The sequence below is a fragment of the Mustela putorius genome, unplaced genomic scaffold (genome assembly GCF_011764305.1).
Source record: "Mustela putorius furo isolate JIRA1106 unplaced genomic scaffold, ASM1176430v1.1 tig00000580_pilon_pilon_pilon, whole genome shotgun sequence".
Lineage (NCBI taxonomy): Eukaryota > Metazoa > Chordata > Mammalia > Carnivora > Mustelidae > Mustela > Mustela putorius.
The window spans coordinates 6630762-6658748 of record NW_025421423.1 but is presented as its reverse complement, the minus strand read 5'-3'; the positions used below and the strand labels follow the sequence as shown (position 1 = coordinate 6658748).

At 39.6% G+C, this 27987-nt stretch overlaps 1 protein-coding gene across 2 annotated transcripts in view; it reads left to right on the top strand.

Annotated features, from left to right (window-relative positions):
• The window catches only part of GRIN3A (glutamate ionotropic receptor NMDA type subunit 3A), a 162668-nt gene that overhangs the window by 43725 nt on the left and 90956 nt on the right, over positions 1 to 27987 (top strand). For both annotated transcript variants that reach the window (XM_004747723.3, XM_004747724.3), the window contains exons 2-3: positions 2225 to 2829; positions 18790 to 19837. In XM_004747723.3, coding sequence (XP_004747780.1) covers positions 2225 to 2829; positions 18790 to 19837 — 1653 coding nt within the window. The remainder of the gene's footprint in view (positions 1 to 2224; positions 2830 to 18789; positions 19838 to 27987) is intronic.

The following is a 27987-nucleotide window of genomic DNA, read 5'->3' as shown; positions in this document are numbered from 1 at the left end:
TGGAGGAATTTATATTGATCAGTCGCAGGAGTGAAGAAGGGAAGCTTCCATTCCTCTCACCTCAAGATCACTTGTATGGCATCTTGGGCCTGGAAACCAGGAACTACCTATTGGATGCTGTCTCCTGTTAGAAACTTTTTTTTTTGCCTCTCATGTCTGATCTTATTAAATTTAAATTTTAATTAAAAAAAACAAAAAACAAAAACAACTTTCATCATTTTGTTCCAAACATGACACTGCTGACTTGCAGTTTAAACACTTAACACCTTATCAAGATCCTTATTTTCCCTCTTCCTGTTAAATGCTGCCCGGAGATGATTCTCCAAAAGTTCTGCTTTTATCGTTACAAATCCTGCTCAGAAGCTTAATTTGAAGGACAAAAGTTAAGTTCTGAGGATAAATTTTAAAACTCCATCCTTCACAGGCGCCTGGGTGGCTCTGACGGTTAGGTTAAGTATCTGCCTTTGGCTGGGTTCATGATCTCAGAATCTTGGGATCCAGTCCAGTATCCTGCTCCCTGCTCATGGGGAGCCTGCTTCTCCCTCTCCCTCTGCCTGCTGCCCCCCCTGCTGGTGTGTGGGTTCTCTTTCTAATAAATTAATAAAATCTTTAAAAACAAAAACAAAAACATCCATCCTTCCTACCAGCATGATAGCTCTCATTTACTGTGGCCTTTTGCCATAGTCTTTCTCCCATAAATCCCTTCTGAATCTTCACTCCTTAGTCTGCCCCTATTAAAATTCTTTTGGTCCTTCAGAGAATTAAAAGTTCAGCTCAAATCCTATTTCTCGTTACACATTTTTAGGTGAGTAACGGGAGGCGACACTTATATTATGTTAAGCACTTGAAACTTTATTTAGAAATCCTTCCTCATTTCTCTACATATATTATTTGTCTGAACGTTTGGAAGTTCTCAAAAATATCTGATAGCCTAGTTTCCAGTGGGAACATGTTTCATTCCATTCAGCCAGTATTTATTCTGCTCCTAATATGTGGAAGGTATCATGCTAAACATTCTCAGGATGCCAGTGTTAAGGGATAAGTAAGTCAAATGTCTGCTCTCAGAAAGAACAGCTAACAAATTTATTAATTGGAGAGTTGTTTCTACTTGACCTGCATGATTAATGATTTGTGACTTTTCAAATAAGAAATGATAATAAGAAAAAGTACTCTTCCTTCATTGATTTGGTAAATTCCATAAGTAGATGAAATTGTGATAGAAGTTCCATAAATGTATTTAAATGGCACACATTTCACTTTTCACAGCAAAAATCCCTTCTCAGTAGACACAAATACAATCAAGCCTTCAGTACTGAAATATACACTTTATCCTACTGTATATATTGCTAATTAGAGCATAGGTCTTCATTCATTTGGGCTGTTATAACAAAATATCACAGACTGTGTGGCCTATAAACAACAGAAATTGATTTCTCACAGTCGTAGAGGTTGGAAGTCAGAGATCAGGGTGCCAGTTTAATTGAGTAAGGGCTCCCTGCTGGGTCACAGCCTGCCAACTTCTCACTGGGCACTCACACAATAGTAGGGGCTGGCTCTAGGGCATTGATCTCATTCATGAGGATTCTGCCCTCATGACTTCATCACTTCCCAAAGGCCTCACCTCCTAATGCCATCATATCGAGCATTAGGATTTCAGCATGCATTTTGGGGAAACACAAGCATTCCGATAGTAGTGCCATGTGTGTATAAAATGCCTTCCTCAGAGACTAAAAGTTTAGGAAACTGATGTATCCATTTTCCACACCATCCTTATATAAGTGGCTGCACTGTTTTAGACTTCTCTGCTATTCATTTTAAAGGAAAGCAAACATAATTTATTTTAATTATTTTACCTGAGAGGAGAATTTAACAAATGAGTTACTATCAGCCATAGTTAGAAATGGAATATATGAAGGGGACAAGCTATAAGGAGGTAGACAAGCCTGATAAAAATTTAAGACCAGCTGGGTCAGCCCTGACATTTACTCCAAAACCCATTTGCCCTCTGGTACTCTTAGTAAGGAAGATCAGTTGTCAGGATTCAGTAATCCCATTAGATAGGAAATATAGTTTTCCAGATGATGGGAATTTTATCCCAGAGGGATTTGAATATTGCAGGGAAAAATGAAGGATTAAGTAAGGCTCAGAAGAAAGCAAACATACCCTATGTTACCATCTTTGGCCAATGCTTTCTAATTCTTCTTTTTCGTATCTTTAAATACAGAATCCCCTTCACCTACAACTGAGTTTAGAAAATTCATTAAGTTCTGATGCTGATGTCACTGTCTCAATCCTGACCATGAACAACTGGTACAATTTTAGCTTGTTGCTGTGCCAGGAAGACTGGAACATCACCGACTTCCTCCTCCTTACCCAGAAAAATTCCAAGTTCTACCTTGGGTCTATCATCAACATCACCACCAACCTCTCCTCCACCGACGACCTCTTAAGCTTCCTGCAGGTCCAGCTTGAGAGTATTAAGAACAGTACGCCCACCATGGTGATGTTTGGCTGTGACATGGAGAGTATCCGGCGGATTTTCGAAGTTACCACCCAGCTTGGAGTAACCCCCACTGAGCTTCACTGGGTGCTGGGGGATTCTCAGAACGTCGAGGAACTGAGGACAGAAGGTTTGCCCCTTGGGCTCATTGCTCATGGAAAAACAACTCAGTCCATCTTCGAGTACTATGTACAAGATGCCATGGAACTGGTCGCAAGAGCTGTAGCCACGGCCACCATGATCCAGCCAGAACTTGCGCTCATCCCCAGCACCATGAACTGCATGGAGGTGGAAGCCACAAATCTCACTTCAGGACAATATTTATCAAGGTAAGATGCAAGGCCTGTGTTACATCCCCACTCACATGGTTTTGACTCAAAGCAAAATTTCCCTCTTTCCCCTTTGCAGAAATCTTGACTTTGAGTAGCTTTTGGCTCTAATAATATTTTTGAGAGGCTTTTGGTTACATAAGTGAGTATTTCATGATGTCATCTGGAATTTGATCTACAGATTTGAAAGCGCATGGTGTGTCATAGGGAACACCCAGTCCTGCTTTTAAACCCTGGCTTAGCCCCTTACAAGCTATTTGTTCTTGGCAAGTTGTTCAAAAACTCTGACCCTCAGTTTTCTAATTAATAAGCTAGGATTACATTGAATAGCTTAATAGATGATAATTAAGATGAAATTATATATGAAAAGTACCTAAGACCGTGCTCTGGCTTCATAGTAGATACATAACAAATGTTTCTCTCCCTGCCCACTCTTATATCAACAGACTTAGACAAATCTTTCAAAATCTATACAGAGAAAAACATTAGTTGAGCAAGAAATGGATTTTTCTCTCTCCTCCTAGGCCGTGATGCTTAAAGCATTATAGAGTCATAGTAGAAGACATAGACCCTGGAGTTAGACTCTTTGAGCTTGAATTTTAGCTGTGCCACTTACTGCCTGTGTAACTTGGTCAAGTTACTTAACTTCTCTGAGCCTTATTTCCTGTGTCCTCTGTAAAAAGGACATAACAAGGGGCGTGTGGGTGGTTCAGTGGGTTAAAGCCTCTGCCTTCAGCTCAGGTCATGATCCCAGGGTCCTGGGATCGCGTCCGGCATCAGGCTCTCCGCTCAGCAGGGAGCCTGCTTCCAAATCTCTCTCTCTCTGCCTGCTTCTCTGCCTACTTGTGATCTCTGTCTGTCAAATAAACTAATAAAATTTTTTTTAAAAAGGACATAACAATCGATCCTACTATTCACGGGGTCCTTGTAATAGATGGGTGATAGCTAGTTAGCTAGCTAGCTAGCTGGCCAGGTGGTAGGTAGGTAATAGATAGCTAGCTGGACAGAATTGAGAGTTCCACAAGAGTTTTACTGCCAGAAACTTGTAGTTTTACATGTATATCCATATCCATATGTGTGTGTGTGTGTGTGTGTGTGTGTGTGTGTGTGTGTGTAGGCATCTCTAATTACATACTATTTTATTTAAATGTACCTTTCTTCTCCAGTTTCTCAGTCTGGTTCAGAAGGTAGAATGAAAAAGCCCATTTAATTTAAAGAATAACCCATAATATGGAAATAGTTTTCATGATCCCTGGGAAAAGGAGACTGTTGTTAAAAGATACTCTATAGGAGCCTAGTTTTGTTTTTTTGTTTTGTTTTGTTTTGTTTTTTCATGAAAAGGACCACCAGTGATCAGAGAGACCAGATAAATTTTTGCCCTTTTAGAGGAGAGGGCTTAAGCTCCAGCCTGGTCCCCTTTTTAAAGTTTATTTACTTATTTTTAGTAATCTCTAGACCCAACGTGGGGCTCAGGCTCACAAACATAGATCAAGAGTCTCGTGCTCTTCTGAGCAGGCAGCCCTCTTGGAGCAAGGACATCTTACTGAGAAACAAAAAACAACTCAAGTGGGCGCCTGGGTGGCTCAGTGGGTTAAGCTGCTGCCTTCGGCTCAGGTCATGATCTCAGGGTCCTGGGATCGAGTCCCGCTCAGCAGGGAGCCTGCTTCCCTCTCTCTCTCTCTCTGCCTGCCTCTCTGTCTGCTTGTGATCTCTGTCTGTCAAATCAACAAATAAAATCTTTAAAAAAAAAAAAACTCAAGTGTCTTGCATTATAGAAAGACATGACTATATAATGAAATGTCAGGTGGTCATAGTCATTTTATATTTAATCTGTATATGTATATAAATTAATCTAATATGTATATTGATTGAGCAACTACTATGTGCAGGGTGACAGACATGCTAAATGCCATATATTGGCAGAGTTTACTCACAGCCTATACACTCCCTAAAGAAAGTTGTTAATACAATAAAATAATTCAAAATTCACTTATCAGGAATCTACTGATAATAAAATTAGATATTCTGTCATCATCTGAACTTTCCATTTTCCCCATATTGTATTTGAATTTCCACAAGATTAAAGTCTTTGCATATTTTATTTTATATATGCTATCAAGATTTAATCTTCTGTTTTTGAACTAGTGCATAATTGTGGCTCAGGATTTTATCTGGAATAAGAAAATTCTCCTTCATAACAAAAATATGAGCAAAACTTTTATGTGTAATTTTGAATAGTCATTATTTTGGAAGGACAGTCATAAATAGCAAATAGGAAAAAGCCCTTATGAAAGCTACATTAAGCTATTTAGCATCTTTCTGCCTCATGTAAAATGGAAAGCACAAGAAAAATGATTCTGTTTGGATCCTAAAAATGTTTAGAAACTACAGGGAGAACTATTTGTTGACTTGGGTTGTGTATACCCTAGGGGTTCATTTTATCAAGATCAAACTGATCTTTCTGGCTCCTCAAGGTTTAATTTATGTTAAAGCTATGTGCCTCCTTTCACAAGGATCCCATGGTACTTTGTACATGAAATTATATGGTGGTACTTAGTCCATTCCATCATCATTATTTGTCTGTGTGTCTGACTTCTGAGCTAAAGTATAAATTTTGTTAAGTAGAGACACTATTATTCAGCCCAGTTTAATGCCTAGCACATAGCAACCACTTAATAGACATTTATTGAAATAGAAGGAAGGAAAGGAAATTTTATATTATATTTACATCCTATATTATCTGTGGCCAGAGAAGAAAAATAGGTGGTTGATAGATAAATAAAATTTTGTCTAAATTAAAAACATAGTCTTTTTAAACTTAGGTGCTTAGTGTCTTTGTTCTTTTATTTTTTTCCTTTTTTTTTTTTTTTTTTTTTTTTTTTTTTTTTAAACAGTAATATATTTTTATTTATTAGTAATTTTTCAAAAAAGTATCAGTCATTGAAGTCTTTAAGCTAGAGAAGATAATTTCAGTTTTGAATTTATAAAACTTTTCCTTTTTATGACACTTCAACTTATCTGGACATAGTCACAATTTTCATTCTACATATGAGTCAGAAAATCCTTTTTTTTTTTTTAACGGAATATTGGGTTTGTGGATAACCTTTGCCCTTGAGGCTGTTTCCACATGTTCATCTCACAAAGTTTGAAAGTTTAAAAGAGTGTAAGATTTGGAGCCCAGCAGCAATTCACTCTGTAAAAGGATCAGTGACAGTGTGTTCATCTCCATGGATGTGTTTGAGAGTGAATTCCAAGAACTTCAGGAAACATGCCTAGGACTTCTTAGGCTCCCTGAGGAATATGGTCAAAGAGAAAGTTTCAAAGGGAAGTGGGCTAAACCCTGGAAGGAGTCTTTATAATGAATAACTGAAAAGCTGCCTTAAGCCATAAAACATCTGTGGAATTTCCATCAGTCTTATTTATTTTGTTGAATACAGTCTTTTAGGAAGTTCATTATTCTCAGTCCATAAGTCACATCTGCATACAGTAATTTTCTTAATTGTTCCTAAATTTTGTGAGGCTGACCCCACGCCTTCACTGTGTAATGGAAGACATGAGGATAATGAGCCATGAATAGCGGATGTCAGTTATGCAAGCTTTCATTTCTCACACCGTCATTTTCAGTTTGGCCTGACAGAATTGTTAACATTTTAAAATGTTAATGAAATCACCAAAAACATGGATTTTTCAGCATAGGCTTTAGACTTGAAAAATGATTTCTCATGACAGACTACATAGATGTCATTAAAAATATAAGGGATTTTATTCTTCCAGGGTCCCCACTTACCAGAGCTAATGTCTATCAAAAGTATATGTAGGTAAAACCAGTTGGGAGCTAAGTTCATAGTGTGATCTTTAACAGTTTATTTGTAAGTTGTTTTATAAAATTTCAATTATTTGAAGTGATGATATCTGGGTTGTTATTCAGTAACATGAGTGTTTTTGTCCAGCCAATGGCTATTTGTTGGACTAGGATGAGGTAGACAGAATGAAGACATGCATCCTACCATCTTCAACCTGACAGCCTATTGCCTGAGGTTGAAAAGTGAGGAAATGATGATAAAATTAAAAATACGTGATTCTTAAATAGAGATATGTTCCTATAGACAGAGGAGGAAATAATTAACTGTTCTCAGAGACTGAGGAAGAAACACTGGAATTGAATCTTGCCAAACAAGTCATTTTCTAGTTTGGAGCGAATCCAGAGTCATAGGAAATGGCAAAACCCTAAAGAGAAATTTGGTATAGTTGGAGCATACATTGCATGTGAAGAGGATTTGACATGATTCTGGAAAAGTAGTTAATTTGATAGCATGCCACACAGGGCTTTTATGCCAAGCTAAGGAGTAGTGTGCATTTTGTATGCATACTGGATGTCACGTGAATGGCCGAACATTAGCCATGACGTATTCATAAAGTCATAGTCCTGTAATGAATTCATCAGATAAAGTAATACAGCATAAAAACCTTGAAAGTAATTTTTTAAACCATTACAATAGAAAAATCGTTTTTATTTCTCAAAATTAGTTTTAGCCTTGCCCTCATTTTCTCCCTTGATTTATAAATGCCAGACTCTGGTGAAAGTAACTAGGAGTTTGACTAACCGTTTCTAGCATTAGGATTTGTCCATGCTTACTTTAGGCCTTAGATGTTAATGAATCCACTGTTCCTATAGAAAGAGCTCCCTAGGATTAGTCATAGCATGTTCAAAGACTGTTATCCTTTCTTTAAGGGTACCAAGAGTCTAGACACTTACTGACCCTTGTTCCCTTGGCATAAGAAGTCCCTGAGCCTTTAGCTTACTAATTATAGTCCTGATAGTTATTCTAGCCTCTTAGCCGGCCATAAAATCTTGCCTTCATTCTTTGAACAGCTTCTACAGGTCAGTTCTGTATCAGGTAGGCAGTGATTAGTTCACTTATTCATTCGCAACCATTTGTTGAAACTTAACTCGTATGAGGTGATCACTTTGGCTAATGCTGGAGGCACAAAGAGTAGAAAATAGGGGCCCTGCTCTCAGGAAGCTTATAATCCCCTTCTTTTGTTCCCTCACTAAGCAAGATATGCTTCTCAAAATATCCATATTTTTTTATCCGCTTTCTTTGACTTAGCTGTTTATCACTCTTTAACGGGATAACACCCATTCTGCCATTATTTTCTGGCATCAGCTGGCATAGTTAGGCCCCCTCCTCATTTGTCCGTGAAGAATGGTCCAACATACTAGACTCTTTCTCCTCCTTCAAGCTATGGTCATCTTCGTGCTTGCATGGTCAAGCAATACCAAGATTCACAGGCCTTTCACTCACAGTAAATGTTGCTTTATTTTACTGATTCTGGACATATTGTTTACAACCTACTATGTGCCAGATATTGTGAGGCACTAGGAAACTTCAGGAAAAAAGACCAAAACAAATATCTATTTAAAAATCCTAAGATATAAATTGATGGACCCCATTTTATTCATGGATATTAAAGGAGTTCCAGAAGAACTTGAGGCTGCATGATATAATTCTAATTTTGGATGTTCTTGCCCACCTTTACAATAATTTGCTGGCACTGTGATTATAGCAAAGTTATTTAATCTTTGGAAACTATAAATCCCTTAACTGTAAGGATTCCCACCTTGAAAACTCAAGTGGTGTGCCTAGGGTTGTTTGGCTAGTACTTTATAGGGGAAGACTGTAACCACTTCATCTAAATCCAAATTCCCAATTGAGCAGTAATATAAATCTTCCTTAATTGGGATCCCATTACTTTGTAATTCATATTCTTTTAGTCAAAGCTATATAAATCAGCAGGCATGATGAACCATGTATAAGCATTCTTGTCCTGAGGACCTACCGAGTCAAACTAGTTAGCCTATAGGATTCATCAGTTACTTAAAAGAGAGGCAGTTGCACTGAACATGGGAGCCAGGGATTGGAGGCTGGTAACACCGGTTCCTCGTATTCCCAAGGAGAACCCATTGCTGTGAGGTAACCTACTGTGTCCTGCTGTTACTCCTAAGTTAACACTCTCAGCTAGGGTGTCCAAGGTGTCAGTACTTCTAGAAAGCACATGCCTTGGTGTCATGAATCTCAGGGACCAACATTTAAGTTCTGTTTCTAGATGTTTCCAGTAGGAGCCCCTTTCACTGGCCTAACTTGACTGAAATCCTTTGATCTTCCCACTCTCTGTCACTCAAGTCATGCCAGGAGCTGCGTCTGAAATTTCCACTAAGTCATGGAAGCCTCAAATAAGGAACATTAGAAAATAGGTATTCCCTCAGTACTCTGTTTTGATGAAAACAGGTCAAATTTGCTTAGTCCAGCATCCAGCAAAGTTTACACTGTGGAATTTTTCCAGATTAGGAGAGCTTCCAAGCTTTTATTTGCCAGAGAGGAAATTGTGCTCTTTGTTGACTTTTTTACTTTGTATTCATCTATTATAAAATTTGGAAATGTGTCAGAAAGAGGTAGGAAAGTGCAGAGGGTAACACTGCAGCTCCACATTGAATTCTAGATCTATCTCTCAGGCCACATCCATCACCAGTCCCTATAACCCTTTGGATGGATGATTGACTGGTAAACGCCACATGATGCACCAATGCCAGGGCCGTGCTGCTGGAAGGCACAGCAGCACCTGGGTCAGTGCCAGAGCCAGATCCAGAGAGCTGTCTAGAACGGAGGAAGGCGGGGTATTCCACAAAGCAGCCAGGAGCAGTCAGGGGTTGGGCACAGACCGTAGTTGTGGAGAAGGGTCAAGGTACCTACCAAAAAGCAAAGGGAAAAGAAAACAACTTAAGGGAATGGAACAGATCTAACCATAATGAGAGAGAAAAACAACAGAAAGGAAAAAGTGCCAGCTTGTCACTCGTGGCACACAAAAGCAGGAAAAAGAGTGTTCTACCCATGTGTCCAATTTTTTAATGTGTCCTATTCACACTGATACTAACACAGCCTGAAAAGCATATTAACACAATCACATAGGCTACTATTTTTCTCCTCTTGGGAAGAAAGCCAAGAAGGACAGGAACTGCCCTTCCACCGTACAGTTTCACTTGTAAGTAACTGAGTTTTGCTGATGTTGGCAAAGCATAGACTCAAATGATTCGTGTGTTTGTACATATGTACATTTAACATGTTAGTAAATTGCTCTTATCTTATCTATCTTAATTGATAGAAATTTATTTTAAAAGCTGAGCTTTGTAAGTTGATGTGACCAATGATTTAAAATACATTGGGGGGGGGGGGCCCTGGGTGGCTCGGTGGGTTAAGCCTCTGCCTTCCGCTCAGGTCATGATCCCAGGGTCCTGGGATCAAGCCCCGCATTGGGCTCTCTGCTCAGCAGGGAGCCTGCTTCCTCCTCTCTCTCTGCCTGCTTCTCTGCCTACTTGTGATCTCTGTTTGTCAAATTAATAAATAAAATCTTTAAAAAAAAAAAAAAACATTGGGGGGACCCTCTGCTCTGAGGGTTGAAATTTAGCAATTTCTAATTCCCTTTAAATTCCTTATCATCAGAGATTTCTGTTTTGGCTTTTTTTTTTTTTTTTGAGATTTTTGTTTTTTATATGATCCGTTATTTGGGGGAAAATGTATGAGAATTTCAATGCTTTGAACAATTTGCGAACTGCAGATGCAGATACTCCCTGGCTGTCTGAGCCCTATTCTTCTGGCAAAGTGATGAAGAGCTCTTTAAGAGATACGTGTCTAAGCTGAGCAGATGACATGTGTTTAATTGCATTTACCCCATAGACCTCACTGAGTGGTAACTCTGTTGTGCCTGATATTCAGAGATGGCTCAGAACTCTCTAGGTGCTTAGATGCACGCTCAAGTCTCTTTCAGCTTGACAGCCTGCAGAGTCACGAAGCAGAGCAGTGGGAAGGCCGGGTTTGTTTATTCCTCCTAGCCACTCTGTGGAAGAGATTGCTCTTGGAATATGGAGAATGTCAAAATCTACACCCTCACTGATTTATGGCCCACAGAGCCAAAGATGGAGGTGATCATCTGCCAAATACTTGAGCTTCAGGATTACTACAAAGGATTAGAGAGAACAGTGAAGGCGTCATTTCACATGGAGCTTAAGAAATCATCTATATTTAACATTTAATTTGGAGAGCTGTCCCATACACAGAGAACAAAATCAAAGAAAGCAATGTCCTCTGATTAGAATTGGACCATGGGTAAGCTCTGTGGCTGCGGTGGCGAATTCAGGTCACCGGGCAGGGGTCTGCTGCGATGAAAGAGGCCACAGAATGAAAGCTGAACTAGGAAAAGCTGGCCATACAAATAGGCAAAAGGTCTCCAGGGCCATTTAAAAAAAAAAGAGAGATGGTAAGAGAGGCATGAACAGAGTAAAGGGAGATACGTAAATGGACTTCACAGGAGGGGAGCAGGCCTAGGGTGACAACAACAAAAATCGTAAAATTAACTGGGGATGGCAAGAGCTGATTCAAGACAAGAATTCCTTTTAACAGGACAGAGCATTGGTGATTCTCTTCTACGAAGTTCACTGACAGGAAAAGAGGGGAAGAGAGGAAGAAGAGAAAATTCAGAAAAAATCAGAGAAAGAGCAAAAAGAAATAATGAGAATACCATGGATTATCCCATATCTAAGAAACTGTAAGAAACCTAAGGGAAGTAATCTAGAGCCTGGGGAAGCGACATGAAATGGGGGTAATTTAGAAAACACGGGGCATTAGGGAAAAGTTTTGAAGAATTAAGAAAAATCACACACATGGATTAAAATACAAACATAAAATATGAATAGCTAATAATTCAGACAACTGGATATAAGTGGTTGTAAAAGATCAGAACTAGGTGTGAGTTCTCTAAAAGACGTAGGACTCTCCAAAGGCAGAATAGTTTGGGGCTCTCCAATGATAAAGAGTTGGGGAAAAAAACCTGTGGGTATGAGCTTGTGACAGATGTGAAAGTGTAGAACTTTGAAGGATGTGAGTTTTGTCTGGCAGATTTATTACATGATTGTAGATAATGAATCATGTCAAGAAAAGAGGGCATTTCTGAGCATTAGTAGATCTCTTCCCAACTCTCCTCGCTCCCCACAACTCCTGCTCTAAGCAAAGGAAAATGGGCAACTTTAAGCATATTCCTTTGGCTCATACTAAAAGGGCTTTATTGAGCTTCTGCTTTAGTCAGGAGCTCTACAACTAAATTAAAAGTGACCAAGAAATGAATATTTAGATTCACTGCACAGGAGCAAGTCGACCTGACAAGAATTAGGTGGTGCTGCTGGGAGGGAAGTTGGAGAGAATGTCCCCAACAGTGATGGAGGCACAGGCAAAAATTGAAAATTAAGTTCTCACAGTCTAAAAAATGTTATAGAGCTTTATAGAGGATGAACAAGTCTCTCATTCCTCAGGGTGGGGGAGAATATTAAATATGATGAGATGATCATGGGACAAGAAATTCGGCTCATTTTTCAAGATATAAGAGAATGAGGATACAGATTCTTTTAATGATACAAAAGCAAGTTCCCAGAGGGGAAAATAAATCTTATGGCTTTACAGAGCAAAATAGATTTGCCCGTGTACAAATAAGATTAATGGAAGGCAATGGTAAGGGGGGAAAAAAAGATAAGAGGGCAATTTAAAAAGAAATAAAAAAACAAATGAGAGAAGTAGATCTACAAAGATAAGTTGAGTTAAACTGCTGGGCACCGGAGAAGGCATGGGAGGAGGAGGATGTATTTAAACAATGATTTGGTTCCTACGTGATCAAAAGGAAGACTGGAAACAGTGGGGTTATTACAGAACTGGTTCAAAAGCAAGAAAGGTACATATTTATAACAAATATAAAAAAACATAATGCTAGTAAGACTATATAGTGAATAAGAAAAATCTTAACAGGTATTAAAATCTCTTAAGAGCATGGCAACATTATTTGCAGCAGGAGGTTTTTATGTAGATTTTAGACCAAGTTTTTACAAAGTAAAAGTATGATAATGTATAATGAATAATAAAATTAGATAAATTAAGATAAACACTGCAGTCAACATTCTGTTATTAAGGAATATAGAAATATTTGACACAGTTGATCACTGCCCCTCCTTGAAACATCTCTTTTGCTTGGCTTCTAGAACCCAGTGATGCCTGGTCTGCTCTTAGCTCTCTAGATAACTTCTCAGGTCCCTTTGCTAGTTCTTCCTTAGCAGCGCCACCTTCAGATGTCCAGTGCCCCAGATTTACTCCTGGGTCTTCTCTATAATTACTCATCTTGTAATCTCATTGGGTCTCCTTAAATACTATGTCTAGAGGAGTTACAGTTTTGTAACTCCTGTCTGCACCTCATTCCTGGGCTCCACACGATCTCCAACTACCTACTTGACATTTTTCTTTCAATTTCTAGAAATTACCTCCAACTTAACCTGAACAAATTGAACTGGTAGTTCTTTTTTTTTAATTTATTTTAATTAATTTATTTTTTATTATGTTATGTTAGTCACCATACAGTACATCATTAGTTTTTGATGTAGTGTTCCATGATTCATTGTTTGCATACACCACCCAGTGCTCCGTGCAATACGTGCCCTCTTTAATACCCATCACTGGGCTCACTCATCCCCCAACCCCCTCCCCTCTGAAACCCTCAGCTTGTTTCCTGTAGTCCATCGTCTCTCACAGTTCTCACCCACGTTAAACCTGATTCTTTACCTTGGTGGCAACTCCATGCCTCCCCTTGCCAGGGCACAGATTTTGATGTTATCTTTGCTTCTCCTGGCAACCATATCTGAGCCATCAGTGGATCCTGCCATTCCCAGCTTCAAAACAGATCAGGATCCGACCTTCACTGCTACCAGCTCAGGCTAAACCATCATCACCTTTTGTCTGGGTGCTGGAAATAGCCCCCTAACTGGTCTTTCTGCTGCTGTTCTCTCTTCAGTTCATTCTCAACACAGCACTGGGGTGATCCTGTTAAAATCTAAATCATGTCATATTGCTTTTCTGCTCAAACCCACCGATGGATTTCTATCTCATGCAGAGAAGAAATGAAGTCCTTTCAGTGACCCACAACATGCTATTTTCCCAACTCCACTACCCACACATTTTCTCTATCTTAAACTCATGCCCCTCCCTCCTATATGTGTTCCTCAAGCAATAGACAGGACCCCGCTTTCCGAAAGCTGGATTCGGTACTCCCTCTACAGGGAAGGTTCCATCCAGATTTCCTCCTTCTGGTTAGCTCCTCCCCTTTCTTCTGCTCTTTATTCAAATACCTCTTCCTCGCCAGCCTCTATAATTTAAAATTTCACGCCACTACCACCAACCCAGACACATCTCACCTCTTTACTCTGCTTTATTTTTCTTCCTTTGCACTTAGGAGCTCTAATATCCCATACAAGTACCTATTTATCACATGTTTTCTGTCTCCTTTGGTAGAATATAAGCTGTATAGATTTGTGCTCTTTTGTTCACTGCTATAGCCCCTAGCCCCTAGCACAGTGCCCGGCACACAGTACTATTGAATGAATCAAGATTGAATGGGTGACGTGTTGTTTTTTTTCACATCTTTGTTCATTTATTTTAATGAATAAGAAAATCCTTTAATTAGCGTGTCAAGTTTTGTGTGCAAATGTGGCTTCCAAAATATATCTTAAATGTATTAAACACTGTTCTTGCTTATACTGTGAACTGTCTCAAAAACAGTTTTAACATAATTTGCCAAGTACACATTTTATCTTGGATCCTATACAAATCAACACATATTCTTAATTAGTGAGATAATTGGGAGCTTTTACTAAAGTGATAAGTTACCTCAATGCAAATTAACTAATGAGCTTCATTCGTTGAGCAGAGTGGTATCTTGGGAGGTATGCTGATAAAAAACGTAGATACCTGACTGCTTTGTTAAACACTGGACAGGAAAGGCATGGTGCTAAACTAGGCTCTTAACTCAGCGCCAGATTCGAGCCTTTATCACACATGACAAAGCTATGGTAATGTTCTTCTAAGTGGTCTCCTGGTCACCATCTCTTCCTTCCTGTGTACACAGCGTACCTGTTTCCAGATCAGTATTACTAATGCAGACCTCTGCTTATATCATTTCTCTGCTCAGAAATCTTCACGACTCCCCTTTTCCTATTAAATGAAATCCAGTCTCATAAAATGAACATGCAAAGCCTCTATAGTCTCGTTGCAATCTGCTTTTCCTATATTATTTTCTCCTATTTTTCTACCCCACTCTCCAATTGGATTTTTGTGCTTTCTACCCCTTGTTATATTTTCCACCTCCTTAGCTTTCCTCATAACATTCTTGAAGCTGGAAGGTTTATTTAGAATTCATTTCTAGGCTAGAGCAGTAGTGTGATCAACACAGAGTGTGGTGATATTATTGGTCCCTGTGACCCAGGCTCTAAATTTCTATTAAAAGACTCTTAAGATCGCTTTTCTCCTTTTTTATACCCACATTGCTGTATGGGCTTACACTGAGCTGATACTCAACTAAATACTCCAGGACTTATTTATGTGACCTTCCATCAAGCTGAGTTTCACACATCTTTGGTGTGGTTTGTGGATGGAATGCAACCTTGGGCATTTGGTGCCTTAAAATCAGTACTTTACTTTTTTTTTTTTTAAGATTTTATTTATTTATTTGATAGAAGACTCAGTGAAAGGGAACACAAGCAGGGGGAGTGGGAGAGGGAGAGAAGCAGGCTTCCCGCTGAGCAGGGAGCCCGATGCAGGGCTCTATCCTAGGACCCTGGGATCATGACCTGAGCCGAAGGCAGACGCTTAATGACTGAGCCACCCAGGTGCCCCCAAATCACTACTTTTCTTTTCAAAGACTATATATCTCCTGATAATGCCGTTGTTTCTCCACTTACATGGCTATTACCTTAGCTCTTGCCACCCTAAGCCCCTTATGAAACAAGAAGAGGAGGAAAGAAACGTAATTCTTCACGTATGAAAGTGTGCTCAGCTCCTTCCTCCTTCCATACCATTTTCTATATAGCTAATTTGGGGGTAGGGGCTTTTTAAAATCAAACCTGATGGTCATGTCCTTCCCCTAATAGAATCCCCTCAATGGCTCCACATTACCTTCATCATAATCTCAGACCTTTTGAAATTCGTTTCCCACCTTTATCTGCAGCCTTATTTCTCACCGCATGTCATCCTGCACTTCATCTCCAGCTTTTGCATGCGCATCTCCCCGGGTGATGGTATCAGTCCCCAGCTTCTCTCCCTGGCTCTTCTTTTATACACACTCAGTTCTGGCACCTTCTCCTCTAAGAGGCTTCCCTGTCATGTCTGCAGTAGAATGTGCAGGAGTCCTTGGCCTCTGTCCCAATGGCACCCATATTTACCTCTGTCATGACCCTGGAATTGTGTCTTTGCTTCTCTTTCTCTGCGTTGGAAGACTTTCATATGCTTGAGAACAATGAGTGTGTCTTTCATCTCTGTAACTCTAATGTTAAGAACAGTATTTGCATCAGTTTCTCCTGTCAATAAATTTATTCCTGATCTTTTGTTTTCTTGTTCATCCAAGAAGAATCCAGGCATAATAAAAAGGAACATGGTAGAAACTGATTAGAGCAAAAGTGAGATTTCAATCACTTAATCAGTGGGCATTTAAACTTTGCTTATGCATTACCATCACATTGCAAAGAATACGTAGTGAAGGGGAAAATAACTGAAAGCTGTCAATAGATTATTTTAATTTACCCTCTCTGTAAAACTGAAAAAACAGACTGAAATCATCTGTCATAAATGAGGATTCTCCGAGACCCAATTTCTTGGTGCCAGTTGCGTAATGAAACAAGCACTGGGCTTTCTGGTCTGAGAACACTGAAGGCATTTAGATCCTGATCGATTTGCGTTTCTGTGACAGATGGATGCCTCAGAGACAACTGAGCATTGTCCTTCAGTCACCATCTTAGACGTTACTGACCATCAATGATGAGGAACAAGTTTTACTGGAATGAAGGAGTTATGTAATTTCTGAAAGATATCGGAAATGATAAAAGCGGTAATCCTTGAAGGGTCCATCCAGCTAGAAATCTACAATAATTAAGTCCCAAATATTCTTAAAATAGTGAATGCCTTCTCTTTCTACAGCTCCAACCTAACTTTACTGTTCAACAAATTGAAAAATGAAATTGACCTATTTACTACAAACCTTTTTGTTCCTTACGCTATATCAGTGTGTGTGTGTGTGTGTGTGTGTGAGAGAGAGAGAGAGAGAGAGAACACACATGTAATAGTAGATTGCTCTTTAGAAACACAATTGTAGTCACCCTTCCTTTATCTAAGTAATTATCAACTGATTAATTTGTATATTTTAATGATTTGGTTCCCTATTTCTCTAAAGAAGCATAAAACTATTTTAAAGTCTAAGATAACTGAGGCTTCATTACTTGTTGCAAAATAGAATTCATTTTAAGCAGTAGAGAGTCCCACTGGGGAGTGCTCTAACATGAATAATTACCATTACATGCAATCTACCAAAATGAGCAGTTTCATTGCATTTAGTGGTAGGATCGTCTTCAGATGTGATTTACATTTATATCTCTAATGAAAATTAGTACATTCTTCACACATTTTGATTTTTCTATGTCCCTTCTGTGGCAGCATAACCTCTTACTACTTGTATTTGCCTTTGTAAATTACTGAGTAATGTTGGTGGCAGGCAATGGGTGAACATGTTTTGCTGAGAGTGTAGACTTGTATCACCTGATTGCTCAAAAAAACCTCTGTTACATTCTACATTTCATTGTAACTCCTTGTAATTTAAAATGTGTCTTGAGTACCCTCTATGAGTTTCTCATAATGCAATACTTTGTGTTTCCAACTAGAGGAGTTCTGTTAGAGATTAGGGAAAAGTGACCTGGGGACAGCCTTGATTGAAAAAACTTGAATGACACTGAATAATAGGTACCATATGTGAAACATCTGTTCTAGGTCAAAATACTGTACATGCAGTATTTCCGGCCCTTGTAATGGAGGCAGTATTATCTTTCCCATTTTGCTGACAACAAAACCAAGGACAATGCTAGAAGGTAGCTGAGCCAAAATCCAAACAGGGGTGTGTCTGATGTCAAAATGTAGGCTTTCCTTTGGACAGAGGCCATAATTAAGAATAAGAAAGTATCACAAGTTTATTACTTCATATTGCCTTATCTTCCCAGACACTGACCAAGCATTTTCCTGCCTGGCCCTTATCAGAACATATATTTGACAATGCCTGGTTCCTTGGGTTAGGAATCAGTACATCATTCAGTTGGTAATTTTCCTTTCTTTGACTTGGGCAGAGAAGCTCTTTCCAGAGCGAGAGCCAATTGTTTTTCTCTAATAACTTAGAATTAGGGTACCCTGAGGCTATCCTGAGATCTGCAAGTCTATTTCTCATCTTTTCCTTTGTTGCGTGGATGATATCCAACAGTCTGCTTTGACTGGACTTATGGGGACAGATGTGTTGATTGTTTCCACTGTGAAAAAGAGAAACATTGAAAGTAAGATTAGGCTATTTTCTGGAATTATGAATGCAATTTTTAAGCATTTATAAAAGAATAGGCATACATACTAAAACTCATTCCTTGCACCAAAACCAATATTTATTGAGCTAATTTCATTGCAGTTGAATAGAGTGAACAGTAGAAATGAAACACTAAGGATGCCGAGAACCTCCAAAGCTTGGAAAGTTGTGAGAATGTACAATTAACGGTTTTAAATAGGAGACAATTAGCACATCTCTTAACTAGGAATAAAGAGATTTGGAGTAAGACCATGAGTCACACACCTAGCCCAGATGTTAGAACCTAAGGGTGTGATCTCATTTGCTTAATGAAATAAGACTCATTTCTTAGAAAAAGTCCAATTATTAATTCCTGAGGAATTTATAGGCAACGACTTAAAAAAATATAGACTTTCTTCTTATTAAGGCAAAGAAGCAAAGATGAGCACTCCTCCCTATCTTGGGCCTCACCTCTTTTCCTTACTTTTTGCCTTTGCTCCTCTTTGCCAGGTTTCTAGCCAACACCACTTTCAGAGGCCTCAGTGGTTCCATCAAGGTAAAAGGTTCCACTATCATCAGCTCAGAAAACAACTTTTTCATCTGGAATCTGCAACATGACCCCATGGGAAAGCCAATGTGGACACGTTTGGGCAGATGGCAAGGGGGCAAGATTGTCATGGACTATGGAATATGGCCAGAGCAGGCCCAGAGGCACAAAACCCACTTCCAATACCCAAGTAGACTACATTTGAGAGTGGTTACCCTGATTGAACATCCATTTGTCTTCACGCGGGAGGTAGATGATGAAGGCTTGTGCCCTGCTGGCCAACTCTGTCTAAACCCCTTGACTAATGACTCCTCTGTCTTGGACAGCCTTTTTAACAGCCTCCATAGCAGTAATGATACAGTGCCCATCAAATTCAAGAAGTGCTGCTATGGATATTGCATTGATCTGCTGGAAAAGCTAGCAGAAGACATGAACTTTGACTTTGACCTCTATATTGTTGGGGATGGCAAGTACGGAGCCTGGAAAAATGGGCATTGGACTGGGCTGGTGGGTGATCTCCTGAGTGGGTCAGCCCACCTGGCAGTCACTTCCTTCAGCATCAATACTGCTCGAAGCCAAGTGATAGATTTCACCAGTCCTTTCTTTTCCACCAGCTTGGGCATCTTAGTGAGGACCCGAGACACAGCAGCTCCCATTGGAGCCTTCATGTGGCCACTCCACTGGACAATGTGGCTGGGGATTTTTGTGGCTCTGCACATCACTGCCATCTTCCTCACTCTGTATGAATGGAAGAGCCCCTTTGGTATGACTCCCAAGGGGCGAAATAGAAGTAAAGTCTTCTCCTTCTCTTCAGCCTTGAATGTCTGTTATGCCCTGTTGTTTGGTAGAACAGCAGCCATCAAACCCCCCAAATGCTGGACTGGCAGGTTTCTAATGAACCTTTGGGCCATTTTCTGTATGTTTTGCCTTTCTACATACACGGCGAACTTGGCTGCTGTCATGGTTGGTGAGAAGATCTATGAAGAGCTCTCTGGAATACATGATCCTAAGGTAATGTTTCTTTTTTACTCTAGCTTTCTTTATAGTCCATTATAACTCCATATATTGTGTCTTATGCTGTAGTACGTTGATGTTCTTTCATCTAATGCAATATTCTCTCAGCCATCGCTAGAGACCAAGAGCTAAATTAAATATTTTGTTGTTTTATTGAATGAAACAGAATGAGGGGCTTTTGAGGAGTGTTTGTTCTATAGAACGTCTTTCTGCTGGGAATTCTATTAGCAAGTTTTTCCTGTGTTATTTGTGCGTCTCACAGAATGACCATCAAAGAATAGACTTACAAAGTATTTTCACCCACAGCAGACTTCAAAAACTGACTAATTGCTTCTCCTGGGAATTAATGGAAATACATAGTAGGATCCAAATTTAAATTGTAAAGAATCCTTTTTTTTTTTTTTGCCATGAAAAAATAGTAAAATGGAAAGAACTAACATTTTATCATAAACACCCAAAGTGAGATGCTAGAGAGCTCAATGGGTATAGAACAAGGAGTACTGAACAAATTGAGATGGCAGGATTACCTAAAAAACAGGGTGTCTTTATACAGTAAGGAAATCCATAAAGCTGGCCAACTTGGCTGAGGTTAAGGTGCCAACAGTCACATTACAATGTCCAAGGACATTCAAAAAAACGATACCTAGTCTAGGCTGCCTTTGATATCCTGGACATCTGACCCTAAGGGGAAAAGGGAGGAGTCAGATGGAGTTCAGGTATACAGACAGGTAAAGCAGTGGTGATCCTCAAGTAAGGAGAGCCATGTCTGTATTCTGTCTGGATTAAAACAGGACCCCTTTTTGTGACTAGGGGCATGGAGAACCTATTCCAACCTAGTGGGAGTAGTGAGGAGGTGGTGGTTGAGGCTCAAGAAAATTGGAATAAGGCCCAAGAGAGTACTACAGTCCTGATGGGGAACAGAATTCAGATCCAGAGCAGAAGTATGTTCCAAGGCATACGACCCACCTAGGAGAGATTAGAGTAAGTCGCAATTGAGTGGGCATACCTGGGACATGCTGTGTTTAAAGCAACTTGAGTTCAGCTGAGCATTTCAAATTGGGAAACACTCATCATGCCTTTTCAAATACCCCTTTCCACACCAAGCCTCAAGGTATTAAAACTTTACTATAAATTTGAATTAAACATTTAAAATCAGTTTCATGGAGTATCAACATATAGGATGTTTGCAACTATCTTTATCAAATGATGAAGTGGCCCAGAGGGCAGGCAGCAGCCTTAGACGTCTCATAAATGGTTTGGATTAAGATATAAGGTCTGTTCTGCAAACAAATGAACATGAGCAACTTGACCCATAACTGCAGACCTCCTGGTAAGTGACACGAACCTCATGAAAAGGTTCAACAAACAGTGGCTTACTGATTAGGCAAGGATTGCATTGTCTTCTAATGAACACTCAGGGCTTCAGGTTATGAGCTGGAATCCAATGAACAGCAATAAGTCTGTAGCATAAATAGATGTGTCACCCTAAAGAGAGATTTTCATGATGCTTCTGCATTCATGCTTTACAGTGGGATTAGCAGCTGCTGTTTATTCTTTGCCCTAGTCGGCCTATAGACCTCCCAAAGTTTCACTGTCTTCTTAGAGGCCTACCCAGATTTTTTACATGAATCTTGCTAATGTGATGCTTAAATTAGAAACTGGGAGCGGAAACCATTCAATCCAGTGTAGTACAAAAGACAATCTAATATATGCCTATTGTGAAGATTCTGGACTATTATCTCATGTAAAAAGGTGAACGCAATACTGACTAAAGAGGTTCATTAATCAAAGCTGAAGATTGTCAGAATTAAGTCATGGATGCTATGTGTGAGAAACCTGTAGCAATGATTATTTGAGGGAATTAAATGGAAAATCATAAAGAAAAACTACACAGCAGTAAAACAGTCTCTAAACAAAAAGAGACGTTCAGTCCTTGACTCCACCAGAATAAAAGGTGAAGTTTTGGGCACATGGGTGGCTCAGATGAGCTCAGTGGGCTCATCTGCCTTGGGCTCAGGTCATGATTCCAGGGTCCTGGGATCGAGCCCCGCATTGGATTCTGCTCAGTGAGGAGCCTGCTTCTCCCTCTCCTTCTGTCTGCCTTCCTGCCTTCTTGCCTTCTTGTGCATGCTCTCTCTCTCTCTCAAATAAATAAATAAAATCTTTTAAATAAATAAATAAATAAAAGATGAAGTTTTTATAAATTTACTCCCACCCACAAGACAAAATGAGCAGAACTAAACAAAGTCAACTTTGTGTTATAGCTGGTAAGTTCTTAATGAAGTGGGACAATTATCTAAAATATTTCCAGTTTGGGGCATCTGGGTAGCTTAGTCAGTTAAGTGTCTGCCTTGAGCTAGGTTGAAGACAGGTGATCAGGTCCTGCTTCGTGCTCCCTGCTCATCAGGGAGCCTGCTTCTCCCTTGCCCTCTGCCACTCCCCCTGCTTGTGCTCTCTCGCACGCTCGCTCTCATAAATAAGTAAAATCTTTAAAAATTTTTTAAAAATAAAGTACTTTCAATTTGAGATAATAAACTAATTTCTACTAAATTTTGCCCCCAAAATGTGTATTTCTCCTCCATGTCATTTCTGTGGTGAAGTCTTTCATTTATAGGTTTTTGTCATATAAAGATACCCAGATCATTTGACTAAGCAGTTCTTGACATCTGGACTTCGGGCGAATACTGTTGGTGACAAAATTGTTCCATTTTCATCCAGATTTGTGGTATTATGCAAATGACAGTGTCTTCACCCTCCCACAGAGAGAGATGATTAAAATAATTTTCATAACCTTTCAGTCCCTCAGCGTTCATCCTTCAGTGTAGTGCAGTTAACTCACATGAGTGCTTTTCGGTCCTACCTTTTAGGGAACTGTATCTTTTTTCTTACTCTGAATGATGTAGAGAAATTAGGAGTAAATAAGTCAAGGAGAGGAGAAAACAACTTAGAAAATTGTAAACATGGTGAAGTTCAGAAACAGGAAATAGTGTCAAAGTTCAAGGAAAGGGCGGTTACCTTCTACTTAGTACATCAGGGGAAGGCTTAATTAACAAGATAAAAATGTGTGCTTATTCTTGAAGAACACTTGGAAACTGGACATGTGTGTCAAGGGAGAAATGGTCATTCCAAGCAAAGCAACAGAATGAACTGCTTTCGGGTGGAAGGTATAAGGCATAGTCAGGAGGCGTTGAATTGAGGAGTTCAATTTAGCCATGGCATATGTTCCATGAAAGGAAGGAGGTGGGATCCATGTCTAAAAATTAAGTTCAGTTGAGATAACAGAAGATCTTAGACATCAGGCTGAGACTCGTGAACTTCATCTGACAGTAGAATTTCCCTGACAGTTCTTGAACAATGGAATAGCAGATTGGAAGAGTAGCATGTATACCAGATTAGAAGAGAAGGACAATGAACAGAAGTTGTAGTTATAGTCACTGATAGAAAGAAGACAAATGCAAGAAATCAGGTGGTGATCAAGTCCATTGGACTTGGCGATTAACTGAGTGTGAGAGGCAACAAAGAGTCACCTTTACAGTTACCGGACTCGGTGTCTGAGATGCTGGTACCGTTCAGGAAAGCAGAGACGGCACTTTATGGACTAGAAAATCCAGTTGATCAGTTCCGTTTTACACGTGGCATTTTAAAATCTGTTTTGGACATCCAGGGGAGATCCAGCAGGCATTTGGAAATGAGAGTTCAGGAATGGGAGTGAAGCTGGTGGGAATTCTGGCCAGAGAGGTGATCTTGTGTATTAAAGCTTTCGGAGAGTATGAGATCCCTAAGGGAGAAGGTGGTAGGAAGAAAAATTGATGTTTGAAAGAAAGCAGCAGGCATGAGGAAGTCTCATGGTGTTGGAGAACAGGATCTGTGGAGAGACAAGATAGAGAATAAAGAGTAAAGATGCCCTGTAACAAAGTCACACAGACCCTTGAGTGTCCCTCTCTCTCTAGCTTGGGGTTTTACTTTTTGAGGTGAAGATTGTTATTAGCCTGCTGCCTTGCCTAGCTTCTTGCCAGCGGTTATCAGAGGACAAAGGCCAATCAGGGCCCAGTCCAAATTGAGAATTGTTTGTGTGCAAGTGTGCCTGTGTGTTTGTGTTTTTGTGTGTTTGTGTTTTTTGTCTGATGAAGCTGGGTTTATGTGGTTTGCTTTTTCCTCGTTTTTTTTTTTCCAAACTCCATTCAAATTCACTTGATGGTATTTTTGTTCAAATAAATGAAAACACATCATTTATGTAGAAGTCATGGATCTCTGTAGTTTTCTTCGGACATTTGTTTGTCTGCTTTAAGGTGAAAGATCCCCTCAATCTGAAAGAAAGGTGACATGATGGCATATTGGTCACACTCTGAAGATTCTTCCACCCCGGACTCACTATCTGATTTGTTTTCCTCTCTTTTCGTGCTCCTCACTTGCTAGATATTAGGACAGCCCCCAGGATACCATACAGCCATTCTCAACCCAGTTCCAGTCCTCACAGCTCAGTTAATTCACCTCAGGCAAATTTCCTGTGCCTCCACACTAATGTTCTTCAACACCTGCCTTCTCTAACTCTTTTTTAGTTACCTCCGGATAATCTCCCTGTGCCTCCCTGTTATGTTTGTCTTCCTAAAAACTTTGAGCATCACACCTCTCAGACTTTTCTAGAAGCACCTTATGAAGAAACAGTCTTTTAGGAATAGATGTCTTCAGCTCTAAGAGACCATCTAAGCCCCCAGATCTGAGAAGGGGACTCCCCAAAGTTCCTCTCCTCTTTCCTTAAAACTACTCTTCTGCATATAACATTTTTAATTATAATCATAGTGGGGTTTTTTGGAAATGGTTTATATTTCTAGCCCAAAATTTGGGCTGTAGCTTTTTTTTTTTTTAATATGAGTCTTAGAATCCAAACACCACCTATAAAATATTCCTACAGGAAAATGTGTTTGGATGAAAACGTATTGACTTAAAAATTGAGATTTGTGATCTGTATTTTATATACAACCCATCAGTAAATTGAGTCCTGGCCACATAAGTATCTGTAACCATGATATTAGATAGAGTGAATGTAATAGCACCATATTTTTTCTCGATCATGGCTATACATTTATCACAATTAATAAACCTGTTAAGAGCATGAGTATTTTATCACCATTTCAGAGTTGAGATTCACTGGCTTCTACCAACTACTTTGAATCCAATAAAATTAGAAACAGAATGCTGTGCAGGGCAGACCAGTTTATGATTCACTACATGTTGCAGGAGCCAAGGCAGGTTAGAATACTTCTTTTACTGACGGGGATCAGAGGGAAGAAATCATCTTGTTGCTGGCTGCTCCTATAGCTAACCCCAAGAAAGAGAGACTGGAGGGCTGTGCAAATGAAATTCAAGAGGATGGTTCTATCCTCACTTAACTATTTTTGCCAGAATAATTCATTTTACACTAACAGTAATGTATGTAGCTTCTCCCAGCCTCCCACCAATGCTTCTAGGAAGCAAGCTCCATGCTTCAAAGCTGGTGGGCTCTTGAAGCATGAGACCATGAAAGCAAGAATTTATGAGTGATATATTTAATAGGGCTTATGTGGATATTTGTCTGACATACAACTAGCACTATTCATTATAGGCAATGCAGAAAATAGAGTAAGATAGACAGATGGAAGCAAGCACCCATTGCCTCATCATCCAAAGCCATTTCCTCTTAGCATTTTGGGATGATTGACAGGTGAATAAAAACTGCAGTATTATTTTGTCCAGCGAAGTCTTCCATCTGGGTGTGTGATCTAAGGTGTAGACCTGGGCATTTTTAGAACCTCCCGTCACTGACATTTGATCTGCAGACATAGAAGATGAGATGAGAAAATCCCTTCATAAAGCACAAAGTACACCAAGAAATAAAGCTCCACCTCCTGGCACAGAGCTGACTTGGCGCAGCAGATAAGATACATGAGCATTCAAAATGAGCTACTTGCTGATTTTAATGGACCTTCTAGTTCTTTTCCAGCATCTCACCTAAGATGCCCCCTTTAGCTCTTTGTGTCTAATTTAAAAAAAAAAAAAAAGCTCCTTAGAGCAAATATGAGGCTAGTGTCATTTTTGTACAGGCAAATAATGGTGCTGCTTTAGAAAAACAATCCTGGTGAACATTCAAGTAAATATTAAAATTTAAATAGACCTTCTGTGGAGGCAAGAGCAAACTTTAACCAGAAATCTTAAAGGAAAGGACACTCTTGTAGCCCTAGTAGGAAATGATAAGCATTTCCCAAAATAATAAAACCCACCTTTACTGATCATCATATAACAGCATGTGGCTGCCCAATAAAACATATGAATTCATGCAGTAAAGGCTGGCCTTGAACAAGGGAGGGATGCCAGAACTCCAAGGCAGACAGGACTGAACATGGAGGGGAAAGAAAGCGGAGGCTGCACCGTACCATTCACTCATTCTTTCTTTATTTCCAGTAACAGTAGCTTCTGTTCCAGGCACATGCTCAGTGGATGAGAATTTAGCAGTGAGAAAACAGACACTGCCCTTGTAACAATGGAGTTTCGTTGGGAAGAAAGACACTCATCAAGGGAGCACATAAATCAGCTAATGATGTAAAACTCTGCTAAGTTCCTGTAGAAAAAAAATACACCAGAATCTGAGATCCTCACAGGAGACCTGATCTGTTGTAGAATTAGAGAAGGCCCCCAGCCTGGCTGAGATCTGAAGAATGGACAAGAGCCAAAAGGAGTTGTGTGGGATGGGGGGCGGGGTTGTTAAGAGAAGAGCATGTGTAGAAGCCCCGAGATGGAGACCATAGGGAGGGAACTGGGGTCAAGGCCACTCCATCATGAGCTACGAGAGACTGGAAGGCCAGAGAAAGGGGGACAAGAGTAGGACAAGTAATAAGGTAAAGGACAGACGTTTTTGAGAGAACATTTCTCAAAAGATGAAAAAATCCAAGAAGTGTTGTACTCTGAGAAGAGCCGCCCTTCCCATGGGCTCCATGTACTTCCAGCTAGAAAACTTTTTCTTTTTTAAGGTTTTATTTTATTTATTTTTTTTATTTGACAGAGAGATGGAGAAACAGAGAGATCACAAGTAGGCAGAGTGACAGGCACGGGGGAGAAGGAGAAGCAGGCTCTCCACTGAGCAAGGAGCCCAACATGGGGGCTCAATCCCAGGACCCTGGGATCATGACCTAAGCCAAAGGCAGCCGCGCCCACCGACTGCCAGCTAGAAAACATAATAGGAGGCACATTCCATTCACTTGGCAGCACAAACTCCAATAGATCGGGAAGTGTTCTCCATGAGAATTGCATTAAAACACTTTTTAAATGTACAAATCAAAATAGTTTGGATAAAAAATTGAGTGTACTGGGGTTCTGTGTATCTTGCACATACTAAAAACTATTGAATTACACACTTTAAATGAATGAACTGTCTGGTATGTGAATTACAGCTCAGTGAGACTTTTCATCAATTCTAAATAAATAAGCAAACTGCCATATTACTGAATTGGAAGACTGAATTTTTAAAGATGGTAAATTTCCCCTTGGTTAGTTAATAGGTGTGAAGTAATTCCAATGAAAATACCGAAGGACTTTTTTGTTGACTTGGGTGATTGTTACTGAATCATCTTCTTCTTCTTCTTCTTCTTTTTTTTTTTTTTTTGAAGATTTTATTTATTTATTTGTCAGAGAGATCACAAGTAGGCAGAGAGGCAGGCAGAGAGCCCAACGCGGGGCTCGATCCCAGGACCCCAGAATCGTGACCTGAGCCAAAGGCAGAGGCTTTAACCCACTGAGCCACCCAGGCGCCCCTGTTACTGAATCTTCTAAATTTAATCTAAAAAAGAAGATTCAAGGGATTTGTTCTTCTAGATATTGAGATACTTAATATTAGTAATAATAACAGAAAATCTAATACTTATTGACGACTCCCATATGACAGACACTGTGGTAAATGACTTTAATACATTACCTGCTCCCACTGAGTGGTCATGAAAATTAAAATAATCCAAATAAAGCAACTTACATTGTATCTAGCAACTAGAGGGCACAAAATAAGAATAGTTAAAAGTCTTGTCAGATTTTAATATCAATATTAATTATATGTATCTCGAACGATTAGTTCTCTGTCTCTCTTGCCACTGTGAAGTGGGTGAAAAGGAAATTCTCTTTCG